Genomic DNA, 17,689 nt, shown 5'->3' with positions numbered 1-17,689 from the left:
CTGCGAGCCCCACGTGGGACAGACACTGTGTCCATCCTAATCTGTATCTACCGCAGCTCTTAGAAGAGTGCTTGGCACACAGTAAGTACTTAACAAGTACCATAATAATTATTATCCCCCAAGATAGGGGGTGTATCGATGTATCAATTCATGGCATTTATCGAGTGCATACTGTGCAGAGCATTCATTCATTCAACAGTATTTATTGAGCGTCTACTATGTGCAGAGCACTGTACTAAGCACTTGGAATGTGCAATTCGGCAATCGATAGAGACAATCCCTGCCCAATAACGGGCTCACAGTCTAAACAGGGAAGACACTGTACTAAGTGGTTGGAAAAATGTGCAGTAGAGTTGATAGACATGATCTCTGCCCTGTAAAGTCTGCAGCTGATCTGATTGTATTGTATCTATCGCAATACTTGGCATATACTATTTGACGAATTCCACTATTATTATACCTAATTCATTGTCTTTTTGTGAAAAATGACACACTTCTCCCTGAGAATACTCTGTCCTCCGTAATCTAAAATTAGATTCGATTTTTTTTCATAGCAATGATGTGTTTTGTAAAAGAAAATACAGAAACCTGGAAAAAAAGGGTAATTGTGGATTGGAAAGGGTAAGAAAATACGGCGCGAAGAGGTGAAAATATACCCAGGGTCTTTTTGGTGGCCGGTGAAAACGAATCAAGGCAGAAAGTATCAATACTTGCCTCCGAATTGTTAATCGGGGAGAGGCGAACAGGATCAGCTGCTCTGAAATCGATTTCAGAGGGGACCCCCAAGTCAAAGTGTTAACCAGAAATGATGCTGCTCCTGATTAAGGTGTGAGGAGGTGATTTTTACTGAATTTCATACACTAACAGAAAAATGGAAAATCCATAATTTTCCAGCTAATCGTCCTCGGGGAGCGGCAAGCGGCTTTACATTAGATTTACGGAGCTGGGAGAGCTCACCTACTTTATCTGGAAGACTATGAAGTTGTAAAATACTGTTTTCTTGCCTTCCTCTGACTTGGCTCCTGACAATTTTGCTAACTTCAAAGTTCAGATTAGGGAGAAAAATAAACCCAAGTGCATGAATAAATCCAAGAGGGGAAAAAAAAACACTCTAGCAACGCAATGGTGTATCTGAGGTTTCTGAATAAAACAATAATAAAAGGACCCTGCTGAACAAATAAACACACAGAAACTGCTCTTCCCTCCAGCCTCGGCTTGGATTCAGGGTAACAGTTCCTGATGTCATGCAGTTGGACTCTTCTGTGACTATTAAAAAAAAAAATCACTTGGCAACTCATATTTTAGGGGAAGAACGGCGGGAATTTGGGGGGAAATCTTCCCTGGTAATGGACAAAGCTGAAATAAATCACCTGTTGAAACTACATGGGTTTAGCTCATCCAGCATCTGGAAAAGAGCTAATGAGCTGATCTAATGCAGTCCCTTTTTCCTTCCCTCCCTCCCTCCAGGCAGGATAATGATTAAACCACCCAGGACAGAGAGTCTTAACCTCCTTTTTCTCCATTCTTTCCTGTGGGATCCTACTCCAGTGTTTTCTCACCCTGATAGTCACGAAGTTCTTCTTCGTCTGAATTGGTGTCTGTTTCAGCAGCATAAGCCCGGTCTCCCTTGTTGGGTCCCCAAGGGATATGCAGAACTGATCATTTTCAGTCAATCAAGCAACGGTATTTATGGAGCACTTACAGTGTTCAGAGTATAGTTCTAAGCTCTCTGGGAGAGTACAATATAACAGACACATTCCCTGCCCACAGAGATCTTATGGCCTAGAGGCACAGATACAGAGTCATCCCTGATTCTTTTATTTTTCTAGGAATTAACCCTAATACCTTTCGTTGCCCCTAGGAACTATTTTCCATTCCTTTTTTCATTTTGGACACCCTTTCTTGGACTCACTCCAACTTCTGAAAATCCTTTTCAGAATGTGCGGACCCAAATTAAGGAGAGCACTCTAAACAACTGTCTAATTAGTTCAGACAACAGCAGAAAGATTGCTATTTTTGTCATGCCGTATTCCTGTTGGTTCATCGCAGTGCCTGTTTGGCTTTTTAAATAAAGGTATTTTATTGTTGATTCATATTCAGCTTGCGGTCTTTTTCTTCTCTATTTGTCTTGGACATATCTTCTTCATCTTGTCATTGCGTCGTCTGCCGGACATACGTAAGCACATAAGAGTGTCTGTTCTAAAATTTCATTCTGTTCCTGCAGGAAGCAACAGGGCCTAGTGGAGAGACACGGGCCTGGTTCTAATCCAGCTCTGCCGCTTGTCTGTGTGATGCCGGGCAAGTCACTTCACTTTTCTGTGCCTCAGTTACTTTATAATGTAAAATGGGGATTGAGATTGTGACCCCCATATGGGACAAGGACTGTGTCCAACCCGATTTGCTTGTAAACCATCCACCTCTTAGAATAGTGCCTGGAACATAGTAAGCACTTTAAAAATACCATCATTTTTTTTAGCTTCTCTGGGCCTCAGTTTCCTCATCTGGAAAATGGGGACTTTCCCTCCTACTAAGACTGTGAGCCCCACATATGACAGGGATTGTGTCTGAACTGCGTGTACTGAAATATACTTCGATGTTTCACACATAATAAGTGCTTAACAAATACCATTATCATTACTAAGAGTATTTCCCGATTTGCCAAGGTCATTTCCAGTTCTATTTCTTTCTTCCAAAGTGTTAGCTCCTCTAGCTCCTTTTGGGCAGGGAATGTGTCTACAGTGCTCTACGCCCAGTAAGCCCTCAATAAATACAATTGATTGGTTGACTAGCAGCCCCATCCAATTTAGTATCATCTGCAGTATACTGTCAGGACTGAGTCCTTTGAGATCTGGCCAGCTCCACACCCACCAAACTTTTGGTGGTAAATCAAGACCAATTTTCCCTAACTTATCAATGAGAAAGTTATATGGGATGGAATCAAAAGCCCTTCTGAAGCCTAAAACCTAAACTGGAGATACCATTAAATAGCATTACCACAACTAGTTCACAAGATTTTCAATCGCGGTGTCTGCAGAATAATATTCTTATGATATGGAATTCCTAGGTGTCACCTGTCTGCGGGGAAGGAAGCCACTGAACGGATTAGAACAATGGATTTTTTGAACTCTGGTTTGAAGCAGTCGAGGAAAATACCTGAGATTAGAGGATGTCCAGGATGAGTAAAAGCAAAACACTGATTTGTAAGAAAGTCCTCCGTTGCACTATGTTTAGCAAGAAATCTCTCCTCAGTGTCCAGGATTGGACGGAAGTTACACAGGGGAAGGTTAACTGAAAACCACACCACCTCCAAAACTGCAGCACAATTCAGGGTTGGAAACTCACTGTAGTTTGAGACACGTGAAAAATAAGTATCTCCACCTCACTGCGCCCTCTTGGCTTAAGCTTCATCCTCACTTCAGTAAAGGACAAATGAATTTTCTGCTTTGATTCTTAGAAGGCCAGACAGACAGGGAAAATCAAGAGTCGGGGCTAGGAATTATCTCATTCCGCGCATATAGGCAAGACTATCCCGCCCAGGAAACAGAGTATTGTATTTATCCCATAAGATCAGACATCACAGCTTAAAAAATAACATCAGTTTGTTTTTAGTTTAGTCTCTCGCTCCCTCTCATTTGCCATGCTCAAAGATTTTATCAAATAAAAGGGAAGGTGGGGAAATTGAAACAGGCATAAGTTTACCTTCATCCGGAAGCATACCAGCCCCAGGACGACTTCAGCACAGATCTCAAATCGATCATCCTGAAGAACCAGGTTTTCAAATGTATGCGCTAACTTTACATGCTAGACAAGGTAAAGAAAAGATTCTTCATAAGTAAGAAGATTTTGAAACTGAAATGATCAGAACTATTAGACCTACAAGAGTTTTTCTGCTTCCTGAGATTGCCTCTTAATTTTTCTATCCCTTACATACTTTATGGGTATTTTTAGGTTTCTTTTGATGTTTAGTTGTTAGTCTTATTCTACTGTGAGCCTCATGTCTCACAGGAACTATGTCTAATCTCACTATGTATTCATGTTGTTTAGCACAACGTTTAAGACACAGAACACCTAACAGCGTGGCTCAGTGGAAAGAGCACGGGCTTTGGAGTCAGAGGTCATGGGTTCGAATCCCAGCTCCGCCACTTGTCAGCTGTGTGACTTTGGGCAAGTCACTTAACTTCTCGTTCCCCAGTTCCCTCATCTGTAAAATGGGGATTAAGACTGCGAGCCCCACGTGGGACAACCTGATTCCCCTGTGTCTACCCCAGCGTTTAGAACAGTGCTCGGCACATAGTAAGCGCTTAACAAATACCGACATTATTATTAATAAATATCACAATTACTATTAGTCATGTTATTTTCAAAATGTTTGAACCTCAATACTGAGAAAAATGAAAGAAAGTAGTGTCTGAAGTTTTTCATAAGGGCATACACTCCACTCTCCTAACTAAATGATCAAATGATCTTTTGGAACTGGTGCTCAGATGGAATAAAATATTGAGAGAAAATGGCTAGCAGGATCCAAAAATGAGCTGCAATCTCTGGACTAAAAATCATCTTGTAGGTCAGAGTTCTTTACTAAGTGAACGGATCCATATCCATAATTACATTTGAAATTAACAAATGTAGTGAATAATTAGTAATAATAATTGAGAAGCCGTGTGGTCTAGTGGAAAGAGGTTGGAGCTGGGAGTCAGAAGGACCCCGGTTCTAATTCTAGCTCTGCCACTTGTCTGCTGAGCGAACTTGGGCAAGTCACTTTGCTTCCCTATGCTTCAGTCCCTCATCTATAAATTGGGAATTGAGACTGTAAATCCTATGTGGGGCATGGACAGTGTCCACCCTGATTAGCTTGTATCCCCGCCCCCCCCCCCCCCAGGACTTAGTACAGTACCTGCCACATAGTAAGGACTTAAATACCATTAAAAAAATAGTAATTATAAACTACAGATCCACAACCATTCCCTTAAAAAATGCATGTTGTGTTTTATCACTTGGCCGACGATGAAATGATACGTGTCTAAGAAAAAAACCCCAGCCATTTGATACGAGGAATGTAGTGAAATGGTATTTGACTCGAGGCACTACAGGCAAACAAACGTGACAGCCCAAGGTGATACAGTCTGCACAAGGGCATATTCATTCCTTCTTTCTTTCTGTCATATTTACCGAGCGCTTACTGTGTGCAGAATACTGTACTGAGCGCTGGGGAGACAATACGGCATTAGACAGTCACATTCCCTTCCCTCAGTGGGCTTACGGTCTATAGTGGGCGAGGCAGACATTAATACAAATAATCAAACCAATCAATCATACTTATTAAGCGCTTCCGGAGTGCGGTGCGCTCTAGTACCCGCTCGGGAAAGTACGGGGGGTGACCTTCCCTGCCCACGGCGAGCTCACAATCTAGAGGAGGGAGACGGACGTCGATACAAAGAAATAAAATTACGGATATATAAATAAGGGCCGTGGGGCTGGGGGTGGAAGAACCGCAAAGGGAAGCAGCGTGGCTCAGTGGGAAGATCCCGGGCTTCAGAGTCAGGGGTCATGGGTTCGAATCCCTGCTCTGCCACTTGTCAGCTCTGTGACTGTGGGCAAGTCACTTCACTTCTCTGGGCCTCAGTTACCTCATCTGTAAAATGGGGATTAACTATGAGCCTCACGTGGGACGACCTGATTCTACCCCAGCGCTTAGAACAGTGCTCTGCACATAGTAAGCGCTTAACAGATACCAACAGTATTATTATTATTATTATTATTGTTAAAGGGAGCAAATCAGGGAGATGCAGAAGGCAGTAGGAGAGGAGGAAAAGTGGGGCATAGTCTGGGAAGGCCTTTGGAGGAGAAGGGCCTTCAGTAAAGCTTTGGGGGTGGGGGAGAGGGTGGCCTATGTCTTCTCAGCTTCACTTATACCCAGGGATGAAATCGTCACAGTCAGAAATATTCCAATGACTCTCTCCGTCTCTCTCTCTCTCTCAGCGTGGCTCAGTGGAAAGAGCCCGGGCTTGGGAGTCAGGGGTCATGAGTTCGACTCCCGGCTCTGCCACTTGTCAGCTGTGTGACGGTGGGCAAGTCACTTCACTTCTCTGGGCCTCAGTTCCCTCATCTGTAAAATGAGGATTAACTGTGAGCCTCACGTGGGACGACCTGATTACCCTGTATCTCCCCCAGCGCTTAGAACAGTGCTCGGCACATAGTAAGCGCTTAACAAATACCAACCTTATCATTTCTTTCTACCCCGCAGAAGTCCCTTTCCAGTAGCGAAGCCGTTTCCCGTTGAGTCAAGAGAGGGCAGCAAATGTTTGGCTCTGATCCCCAGGGAAGCTGCTGAGGCAGGTGAGGTCCCCCTCTCCCTGGGCAGGGATTTTTCCTAAATTTGTCCTTCCCTGAAGGATCAGACAGGGAGCGGGCACGATGTCAGACCCCTGGGAAGTCTGTGAGATGCGGGGGACATGAAGGGAACAGGGCATTCAGGAGAAAGACCACGGGCATGACCCGGTCTATCAGATAGCCACAGTACCTATGATGCTATTTCTTGGGTGAAGAATTATAATGATAATGTTGGTATTTGTTAAGCGCTTACTGTGTGCTGAGCACTGTTCTAAGCACTGGGGGTAGATACGGGGTAATCGGATCGTCCCCCGTGGGGCTCACATTTTTTAATCCCCATTTTTCCAGATGAGGTAACTGAGAGAGTAATAATAATAATAATAATGTTGGTATTTGTTAAGCGCTTACTATGAGCACTGTTCTAAGCGCTGGGGTAGACACAGGGGAATCAGGTTGTCCCACGTGGGGCTCACAGTCTTCATCCCCATTTTACAGATGAGGTCACTGAGGCCCAGAGAAGTGAAGTGACTTGCCCCCAGTCACACAGCTGACAAGTGGCAGAGCCGAGATTCGAACGCATGACCTCTGCCTCCCAAGCCCGGGCTCTTTCCACTGAGCCACGCTGCTTCAATAATGGTGGTATTTATTAAGCGCTTACTATGTGCAAAGCACTGTTCTAAGCGCTGGGGGGATACAAGGTGAGCAGATTGTCCCACGTGGGGCTCACCGTTTTAATCCCCATTTTACAGATGAGGGAACTGAGGCACAGAGCAGTTAAATGACTTGCCCAAGGTCACACAGCTGGCGAGCGGCAGAGGCGGGATTAGAACCCATGACCTCTGACTCCCAAGCCCGGGCTCTTTCCACTGAGCCACGCTGAGAGAAGTGAAGTGACTTGCCCAAGGTCACACAGCAGACAAGTAGCTTTGGAGAGTCGTTGACCTGGCTGGGTTCCACCATCTCTTCCCTCTCCCCTTTTTGCTCCCCTTAATAATGATAATACCGATAATAGTTGCGGTATTTATCATGCACCTAATAGGTGCCGGACACTGTACTAAGCGCTGGGGTAGATATAAGCAAATTGGGTTGCATGCAGTCCCTGTCCCACATGGGGCTCAGTCTCAATCCTCATTTTACAGATGAGGTAAGTGAGACACACAGAAGTAAAGTGACTTGCCCGTGGTCACAGAGCAGACAAGTGGCAGGGTGGAGATTAGAACCCATGTCCTTCTGCCTGTCGGACCTTTGCTCTATCCACTAGGCCATGCCGCTTCCCATCTGCCCCAGCACTAGTATCTATCCCAGCGCTTAGTACAGTGCCTGGCACACAGTAAGCACTTCCCAGATGCCACTTCACTTTTCTGGGCTTCAGTTTCCTCATCTGTGAAATGGGCATGACATCCTACTCCCTCTCACTTAGACCGGAGCCCCATGCCTTAATATATTCCTTTATTATGCCAGATTAACTGTTAAATAAAATCACCTTGCGGATGTACGCTTGTAAGCCTTTTACTCCATACATCCTAAACACAAACCACATTTTCAAAGAGCGGAATCTTCGTCCCAGGGGGATCTGCCAGTGCTGAAAACGGATGAAAGCATTACATCAGTGGATGCTCACTTGGAGCCTTTTCCCCATAAGTATAACTTTCTGGCTCATCAATCTACGTCCTCAAAGACATTTATTACCCTTTAACCCGTTAATACCTAATTCGATACATTTGTTCCCGGATCTTTTGAAAAGACAATGAAAGCGAACATGTCTGCTATTTGTCGATCAGATTGGAAGGCTGTTCTTCTAAGAAGCAGCATCGTGGTCTCGTGGAAAGAGCACAGGCATGGAGTCAGAGGAACGTGGGTTCAAACTATGGTTCTGCCAATTCATAAATTCATTCAGTAGTATTTATTGAGCGCTTACTATGTGCAGAGCTGTACTAAGCGCTTGGAATGTACAAATCGGTAACAGACGGAGACAGTCCCTGCCCTCTGACGGGCTTACGGTCTAATCGGGGGAGACGGACAGACAAGAAAATAGCAATAAATAGAATCGAGGGGAAGAACATCTCATTAAAACAATAGCAAATAAATGGAATCAAGGTGATGTACATCTCATTAACAAAATAAATAGGGTGATGAAGATATAGACAGTCGAGCGGACGAGTACGGTGCCGAGGGGGTGGGACGGGAGAGGGGGAGGAGGAGAGGGAAAGGGGGGAGAAGAGGGTTTAGCTGCGGAGAGGTGAAGGGGGGGTAGAGGGAGCAGAGGGAAAAGGGGAGCTCAATCTGGGAAGGCCTCTTGGAGGAGGTGATTTTTAAGTAAGGTTTTGAAGAGGGAAAGAGAATCAGTTTGGCGGAGGTGAGGAGGGAGGGCGTTCCAGGACCGCGGGAGGACGTGACCCAGGGGTCGACGGCGGGATAGGCGAGACCGAGGGACGGTGACGAGGTGGGCAACGGAGGAGCGGAGCGTGCGGGGTGGGCGGTAGAAAGAGAGAAGGGAGGAGAGGTAGGAGGGGGCAAGGTGATGGAGAGCCTTGAAACCTAAAGTGAGTAGTTTAATTGCCTGCTACGTGACTTTGGGCAAGTCATTTCATTTCTCTGCGCCTCAGTTTCCTCACCGATAAACTGGAGATTCGATACCTGTTCTCTCTCCTACTTAGACTGTCAGCCCCATGTGGGGCTGGGACGGTGTCCATTGTGATTAATGTCTATCTCTCCTAGCGCTTAGAACAGGGTGTGACACATAGTAAGCAGCTTACAAGTACCATTTTTTAAAAAATGAGGTGGACCCCGAGTTTACTTCTTTCTCTTGAAAACTACTAAACTGAAATGAGTGGTTCTACTTTCCACTTCGTTTGAGAATACGAGGTTAGTGTCTTCTGTCCCCCTTTTTACTTGAGCGTGTTGTGTTTATTTGTGAAGTAACAGTCACTAGGGAGTTTTCCAACTTCTTGCTCTCTAGTGTAGGTCCTTTTTAGGAGAGAAGCCTTACAAATCCTCTCCCGTCTCCGTCAATCAATAGTGTATTCATTCATTCATTCATTCAATAGTATTTATTGAGCGCTCACTATGTGCAGAGCACTGTACTAAGCGCTTGGAATGTACAAATCGGTAACAGATAGAGACGGTCCCTGCCCTTTGACGGGCTTACGGTCTAATCGGGGGGAGACGGACAGATAAAAACAATAGCGATAAATAGAATCGAGGGGATGAACATCTCATTAGAACAACAGCAAATAAATAGAATCAAGGTTTATTGGGCGCTTACTATGTGTAGAGCAGTGTACTAAGCTCTGGGGTAGATGCAAGTTGATTAGGTTGGATACAGTCCCTGACACTGACTTCCAAGTTTTCTTTGTCTCCTTTACACACCTGTCGACTCAGATCTCAGTGGACTATCTTATTTTTTTAACATGCTTACTATGCGTCAAACACTGTCCTAAGCGCTTGGGTAGATACAAGTTAATTTGGTTGGACACACTCCCTGTCCCACATGGGGCTCACAGTCTAAGTAGAAGAGAGAAGAAGAGGACGGAGGCACAGAGAAGTTAACTGATTTGCCCAAGGTCACACAGTAAGGAATCGGAAGAGCCGGAATTAGAACCCGGGTCTCCTGATTCCCAGGTCCATGCTCTTTCCATTAGGCCACGTGGCGTCAACCGAATTATTGAAACCAATTAACATGTCTTCAGGAAAACATGTTTCTAATCTCCAAACCTAGTCTATGAAGTGATTAAGTTAGTAATAGGCCTATTTATTTGAAATAGTCCATCATCTAGATGTATTTTTAAGAAATTTATAATTGACTGAATTAGAAATTGCCAGGGGTATAGATTATATTCAAAGTCAATAATATTGCCACATCCTTCCTGTCACCCCAGGACAGTATAAGCATTCATTAAAATGGTAATGACACAAAGAAAAAGCAAAATAGAGATGAGTAGGATTTTGCTTACCCTATAATCCGTGACAAATCCTGAAAAAAAAAAAAAACAGAAGACAACTTTTTCAGAAATCCAGATAATATGCCATTTAGGAATACTTTGAATATTGCATTACATTATTAATGCCCCAAATAGGGAGTTTCTTAAATGACTAACTTTTCTTCAAGTTCCCTCTCTGCAGCATGGCCCAACAGCAAGAGCCTGGGAGTCGAGAGATTTGAGTTCTATTCCCGGCTCTGCCACTTGCCTGCTCCGTGACCTCAGGTAAGTCATTAAACTTCTCTCTGCCTCAGTTTCATTATCTGTAAAATGGGGATTAAATAACTATTCTCCTTCCCCTTTTGACTCTGAGTCCCATGGTGGACAGGGACTGTGCCTGATGTGATTTATTGTATAATAATAATAATGAATAATTATGGTATTTGTTAAGCTCTTACTATGTTCCAGCCACTGTACTAAGCCCTGGGGTAGATACAAGCAAATTGGGTTGGATACAGTCCCTGCCCCATATGGGACTCACAGTCTCAATCCCCATTTTACAGATGAGGTAACTGAGGCACATAGAAGTGAAGTGACTTGTCCCAAGTCACACAGCAGATAAGTGGTGGAATCGGAATTAGAACCCACAACCTGACTCCCAGGCTCACACTCCACTATGCCAAGCTGCTTTTCTCGGCAGCTGAAGGCCGAGGAGTGGGGTTGAAGCAGGGGGTTTTTTTCGGTTCATCTTTTAAAATGATATTTCTTGAGCACTTACTGTGTCAAACACTGTTCTGTAGGTGCGGGTTAATTAGGTCGGACACAATTCCTGTCCCACGTGAGGCTTACAGTCTAAGGAGGAGGACAGGGTTTGAATCATGAATTTCACCTTTGAGGAAACTGAGGCACAGAGAAATTAATAGACTTTCCCAAGATCACGGGGCGAGCAATTGGCAGAACTGGGATTAGAATCCAGGTCCTCTGACTCCCAGGCCCGTGCTCTTCCCATTAAGCCGCGCTGTTTCTATGTTGGTAGGTGAGCTCAGGCAAGCATGAGACTGCAGCCACTCAAGAAACATTTGTCTTTCATTGACTGCAGCTGCCTCTCCATCTTCCTGCTCTGGTGTCTCATATCCGGCCTGGGTTGGGATTCAGAGCTCCATCTTTCAATGCTACAGTATCCATCCACCTGGACACCTGGAGTCATCTCTTCTGGAAATACATTTGCTGGGATCCGAATCACTAATCTATGATAAGCATTCGGGCAACAGAACCCAAAGAAACAAATGGTGCTTCCGTGGAGACGTCCGATAAGGCCGTCTGCTCTCTGAACCGTGAACTGCAGATAATAGCAAGTCTTTGTTACCGAAGGTTCGACAGAATGGCGCTGAGAAATGAAATCCAGATGGCGACATTCAAATGCAATAACATTCTCTGGCTTGATAGAATTTTCAATATTATTATCATTATTAATAATAGTTGTGTTTGTTAAATGCTTACTTTATGCCACACACTGCATTAAGCTCTGGCAAAGATACAATATGAGCAAACTGGACATAGTCCTAGTTCTACATGCAATCGAAGGGGAAGGGAAAACGGATATGTGATATCACATCCAGATAGGATGTGTGTGTATCTATATACATAGATACATATATGTCACATAATATACACACTAGATTTTATATGTATGTATACATATATATGTATTTGGCCTAATCATTCTTTATTTAAGTTCTTTTGTTGCTAGTCATGTGCGCCTCATTGTTTCCAAACATGAAGCTTGGTATACTTGAGGTAAGGGAAGCAGCGTGGCTCAGTGGAAAGAGCCCGGGCTTGGGAGTCAGAGGTCATGGGTTCGAATCCTGGCTCCACCGCTTGTCAGCTGTGTGACTTTGGGCAAGTCACTTAACTTCCCTGTGCCTCAGTTACCTCATCTGTAAAAGGGGGATTAAAACTGTGAGCCCCACGTGGGACAACCTGAACACCTTGTATCCCCCAGCGCTTAAAACAGTGCTTTGCACATAGTAAGCGCTTAACAAATGCCACCATTATTATTGTTATTATTAAACTGAATGGCAAGTTGGCCAATTTGGCTGTGTATTTTGATTTACACACTACAGAGCAGAAGGAAAGAGACTAAAAGCATGGCTTGCGGGAAAGTGCACGGGTTTGGGAGTCAGAGGTTATGGGTACTAATCCTGGCTCTGCCACCTGTCAGCTGTGTGACTCTGGGCAAGTCACTTAACTTCTCTGTGACTCATTTACCTCATCTGCAAAATGGGGATTAAGACTGTGAGCCCCACGTGGGACAACCTGATTACCTTATGTCTACCCCAGCGCTTAGATCAGTGCTTGGCACCTAGTAAGCGCTTAACAAATACCATGATCATCATAATCAAAAAGAGAGGGAGAGAAAGATAAACACAGACAAGATTCTAAATTCACAGATGCACACATATACACACCACACACTTCTTCCTTGAAGACAAGGAATAAACAGAGATAAACAGCAGGGTTGCAAGCCTTGCAACAGGAAGATTGATTGGGAAAATTAGAAGAAGGATTAAGTTTAGAAGGGAAGAGGAGAAGTTCAGTTGTATCCTATTAAAGTGTAAGACATTAGTGGATCAACCCTGTGGAAATGTCCTGGAGGCTGGAGGTAATGAGAAAGAGTAAAACAGAGGAGTGGTCTGAACTGGTGAGGTAGATTTGGGAGTCAGAGTTGGTAGCTGAAACTCCTAGGAGTCCAAGGAGCATCCAGAGAAAATGAAACTAAAGTAGCTCTTCTCTAGACTGTAAACTCGACTCTATACTATAAGTCACTGTGGACAGGGACTGTGTCTGTTTATTGTTATATTGTACTCGCCGAAGCATTTGGTACAGTGCTTTGAGCACATTAAGCGCTCAGTTAACATGACTGAATGAATAAATGGAGGGAGAGAGTAGATGCCCCATCCCAGAGCGTTGTGGGACTCCACAGTTAACGGTTGAGGGGAGAGCAGACAACCACTGAAGGAACAATCAGAGAGGTAGAAGAGAACTAAAAGAGTACGATGTCGGTGAAACCACGGCCAAAGTGTAGAATCTAGGAAGAGGAAAGCAGTCGATAACGTCAGTGGTAACTGAGAGGCAGAGGAAGACCAGGACAGAATAGTCCAAAAGATTCTGCCAAAAAAAGAAAAGTCTTTGGAAACCTTGGTGAGGAACCCTAGTCTCAGTAGACTGAAGGGGAAGGAAGCTACATTGCAGGAGATCCAAGAGAGTTGATGAAATATCCAGATGAGCTTCCAGGACACTTCTGAATTCACTAGATCATTTAGTTTCCCATCGGTTGCGTGGCTCCTCAAAGCCATTTAGACATTCTGCTCCGACTTCGTAGCCCAAATAAAAAAAGCTGATAGGATAAGAGCTTAGAATGAGAGGAGAGTTCCTTATTAAGACTGATATGGTGCCTGTCCTTCCATTTGCTCGTACAAACGGTCCCCAGACCTCTTCTCTCTACTCCCCACATCCAAATGGGTAGAGAAGGCGGTCATTCGTTTTGAAGTTCTGAGGATCTGATGTAGACCAGATGAGGAATATTACAATTGGATAACATTGTCTCCCTTCTCCTACGTTTAACTAAACGGCTCCAGGGCTGACAGTATGGAGTGAGACAACTGGTGACGGGTGTCTAATTGCGTGTTTCGGTAACGGGCCGAATCTGATGATCCATCGGAGTCCCTTTGGGGAGGCCCTGAAGCATGATGCAATCCATGATCATTCCTTGTCTCAGTGATAAGCCATCCTCCGACACCTGGACTTAATCACAGATGAATGGTGGTGGTACGTGATGGGATCGACTTGCAGTAGGGGGCAAAGCTTTAGCTTTACATCTGGAATGATAGCGTCTCACTTATATTTTTGGTCGCCAGGCAGAATGGTAGGCTTCTTGCATTATAAAGACATAAAGAAAAAAATCATTCCAAGTAATCTCTGTTGCCAGAAAAAAAGAACTCCCTCTTTGGAGTTCTTCGGAAGCTGCTATCTGGCTATTGAAAGGAAATGTACACAGGACCATTTTTCATGTTAGTCAACCATGTTAACTGATGAGTAACAGAAATGAGGTAACCCATCACTTACCTAACCCAGCTTTGGGAAATGAGAGAATTATGGGTTCATTCCTTCATTCATTCAGTCGTATTTATTGAGCACTTACTGTGTACAGAGCACTGTACTAAGTGCTTCAGAAATAGGTCCCAAGTAAGACAGCTCACAATGACTGGTTAAGACTTTTAACAACCCAAGTCACCATTTGATGACCTTTCTTTTGTGTTCCATTCAGCTTGTGAGATGGTATGTTCTTCAGTAGATGACCCCATCTACTTCTTATGTTACTCCCTTTTTCAAATCTTCCCTTTCCTCCGCCTACCTCCAAATCCCAGTAAGTTTTCTGGGTTTATCAGTGAGCATCGACTACTAGGAATCTAATTTTGATTTTGTGTGTCTGTTCCTTGAGGTCTGGGTGTAACTGTGGGTAACTGTGCTGCGTGAACTCCCCAGAACTCTTGATGTTCTCCGTAAATTATCATTAGAAGAAGCGGTATGGCCTAGTGGAAAGAGCATAGGCCTGGGAATCAGAGGAACTGAGTTCCAAACCCAGCTCCACCATGTTTTGCTGTGTGACCTTGGGCAAGGCATTAACTTCTTAATGCCTCAGTTTCCTCATCTCCAAAAATGGGGATTCAATGCCTGTTCTCCCTCCTACTTAAACTGTGAGCTCCACGAGGGATATGAAGTACCTACCCCAGCGCTTAGTACAGTACTTGGCACATAGTATGCACTTAACAAATGCCATTATCATTATTATTATCATTACCTAGATTTCCAGATGACAGAGGCCCTCGTGAGACCACCCCTGTAGCTCCCAAAGTGTATAGAGGAAAGGGAAATATAGTTATATAGCCAAGTATAGCCATGAACTATTCATCTAGTGAACAGAATGTGAACCTATTATAGAGGTTTGAGAACAAGCTCATACCAATGGTGTCCTATGAGGAAAGTCATTTTGAGGAAAACCAGGAAACATGGCCCTTCATATCTTTCTAAAACCACGTGTATGACCCAAGAAACGCAAGGGGATCCCTACCTGAGTTTTTCAAGCCTAGAAAATGCCCACATTAAGACACTAATGCCCGTGGTGTTACAAATCACTTGGAAGTGAATATGATTACTTTTTTCAAAAGCTTTTGTTATGTCATCATTTTCATAAGGTTCTCTAGATTTTTCCTTTTAAAATTTATAGGAAGAAAGGGGTTTTTCACAAATGATGATGACCAGCACACTTTGTAAATCTAGACAGATCCAACTTAGTGAAATAATTCATAGTTCCTAATGATTGAACATTAACCAGAGACATCTGAGCCAATAAAATTGGTGCTGAGACCCAGAAATGAGTTAATAATCTGAAATGGACACAGACTAGAGAAACTAAACTTCTCTATGGGCAGGTCAGAACCTGGATAGTTCATTTGGTTCTCTACTGATTTGTTATGCTTAGCATGTAATCATTTTCTTACCTTGAACACATGCTAACTTCTCAACAATCTGTACTTAATTATTTAATTTGGATTGAGTACTTCAAACAGTTTTTATTCTGAATAATGATAATTTTATAATTTTCTCGTGATCCACCCTTTTATGGGAATGAGCTTGATACGACCTCCCTAAACACAGGACAAACTCTGTGCCTCAGTTTCCTCATCTGTAAAATAGGGAATTAACACCAGTTCTCCCACCCGCTTAGATTGTCAGCCCTAAGTGGGACCAGGACTGAATCTGATCTGACTGAGTCTGCCCCAGGGTTGAACATTCATTCATTCATTCAATCAATCATATTTATTGAGCACTTGCTGTGTGCAGAGCACTGTACTAAGCGCTTGGAAAGTACAGTATGGCAATGAAGAGAGACAATCCTTGCTTGACATGTGGTAAGTGCTTAACAAACACTACAGTTATGGTTATGATTATTAATACATGCCCTCTAGGTCTTGACCTCTTCCTGAGCAACTGTGCAGAAAATGCTTAGTTTTCATCTCAGATTGAGCCTCGCCTTGACTTTAGGCAGCCCGTTGTTGGGTAGGGATTGTCTCTATTTGTTGCCAAATTGTACTTTCCAAGCTCTTAGTACAGTGCTCTGCACCCAGCAAGCGTTCAATAAATATGACTGAATGAATGAACTGAGGAAGAGTGATTCTCTAGGGGAAGCCAAGTAGAAAACTGGTAGCTCTTCACAGAGCCAAGGAGGAGGACCTGGGCAGGGGATATTTTCCTCTAAATTCATTCATTCAATCAATCGTATTTTTTGAGCACTTTCTGTGTGCAAAGCACAGTACTAAGCACTTGGGTGAGTGCAATACAACAGAACTGATAGACACTTCCCTGCCCATAATGAGCTTACCGTCTAGGGGAGGAGACAGACATCAATATAAATACTCATATAATATATAGGTATGTTCATTAGTATGATTATTTTGTCTCTACCCCAGCACCTAATAAGGGGCTTGACACAAAATAAGTGCTTAACTTGGAAAGTGCTTAACCACAATTACTATTAGCATTAGTATTAAAATGCGCTAGGGCCCATCAGATTACCACTTGGATTGCAACAACAAGGATAAAATGGAAGCAAGACTGTTTACCAGATTCTTGGTGATGGTGCTGCAAATAGAGAGGGTCCAATTTAAAGGCACCTGTTAAATCCACTCTCTTCTTCACCCTGGGAGAAAAGATCAGATGAAGCAGTTGCCATGGTTGCCTTCATGTCCCAAGGAATGACCAGGAAATAGGACCTGAACTTCTTTGCCCAGAGCTGCTTCAGAACCAAACTCTTGTGCATCAGCCCCAATCCTTGACTTTGCTCTAATATGACCATGGTCTATCAGGTAAGAAGGAAAGACGCCAAATTATTAAACAGGAAAATAAAGTGTCTAGATTAAGGACCTGTCTATCTTGTATCTCACCCAGGGCTTAGTACAGTGTTGGGCATACTGTAAGTGATTAATGAATACCACGATTATTGTCGCGATTATTGTTGTTACTATGACGGGACGAGGGAAAGTGAATATTCTCTGGAAATTTCAGCCAAAGATGGTGACTCCCCATCATTCAGGCCCCAAATCCTGTGCTCTTCCCCTCAAAGCAGGGTATGTGGGAGCCCAGACAGTTCTGGTTTCCAAATTCACTTTTCCTGCATAAAATCACATAAATTTGCATTGGATAAAAAGTTTCCTCGTGGCATATTGAAGAAGAAATTTCAATCTGATAAGAGGCTTGGCTTTGAAAACAAATGTAATATAATAACCACTGAAAGAGAAAGCCCAGCAAGCATGAAATAAGGAATGACTAAGTATTGACTACCAATGAGGAAAGAAGAGAGCAAAGTAGCTTGACTCATT

General features: G+C 43.6%; 1 protein-coding gene across 2 annotated transcripts in view; it reads right to left on the bottom strand.

The window, feature by feature from the left end:
- The window catches only part of DDC (dopa decarboxylase), a 78,688-nt gene that overhangs the window by 2,178 nt on the left and 58,821 nt on the right, over positions 1 to 17,689 (bottom strand). For both annotated transcript variants that reach the window (XM_029064121.2, XM_029064120.2), the window contains exons 10-13: positions 16,934 to 17,010; positions 10,284 to 10,303; positions 7,814 to 7,912; positions 3,700 to 3,801 (exon numbers count right to left, since the gene is read on the bottom strand). In XM_029064121.2, the coding sequence (XP_028919954.1) occupies positions 3,700 to 3,801; positions 7,814 to 7,912; positions 10,284 to 10,303; positions 16,934 to 17,010 (298 nt within the window). The remainder of the gene's footprint in view (positions 1 to 3,699; positions 3,802 to 7,813; positions 7,913 to 10,283; positions 10,304 to 16,933; positions 17,011 to 17,689) is intronic.

This window comes from Ornithorhynchus anatinus, chromosome 4 (assembly GCF_004115215.2).
Source record: "Ornithorhynchus anatinus isolate Pmale09 chromosome 4, mOrnAna1.pri.v4, whole genome shotgun sequence".
In the NCBI taxonomy this organism is placed as follows: Eukaryota; Metazoa; Chordata; class Mammalia; order Monotremata; family Ornithorhynchidae; genus Ornithorhynchus; species Ornithorhynchus anatinus.
Note: the sequence above shows the minus strand (reverse complement) of the source record. Positions and strands in the feature narration are given on the sequence as shown.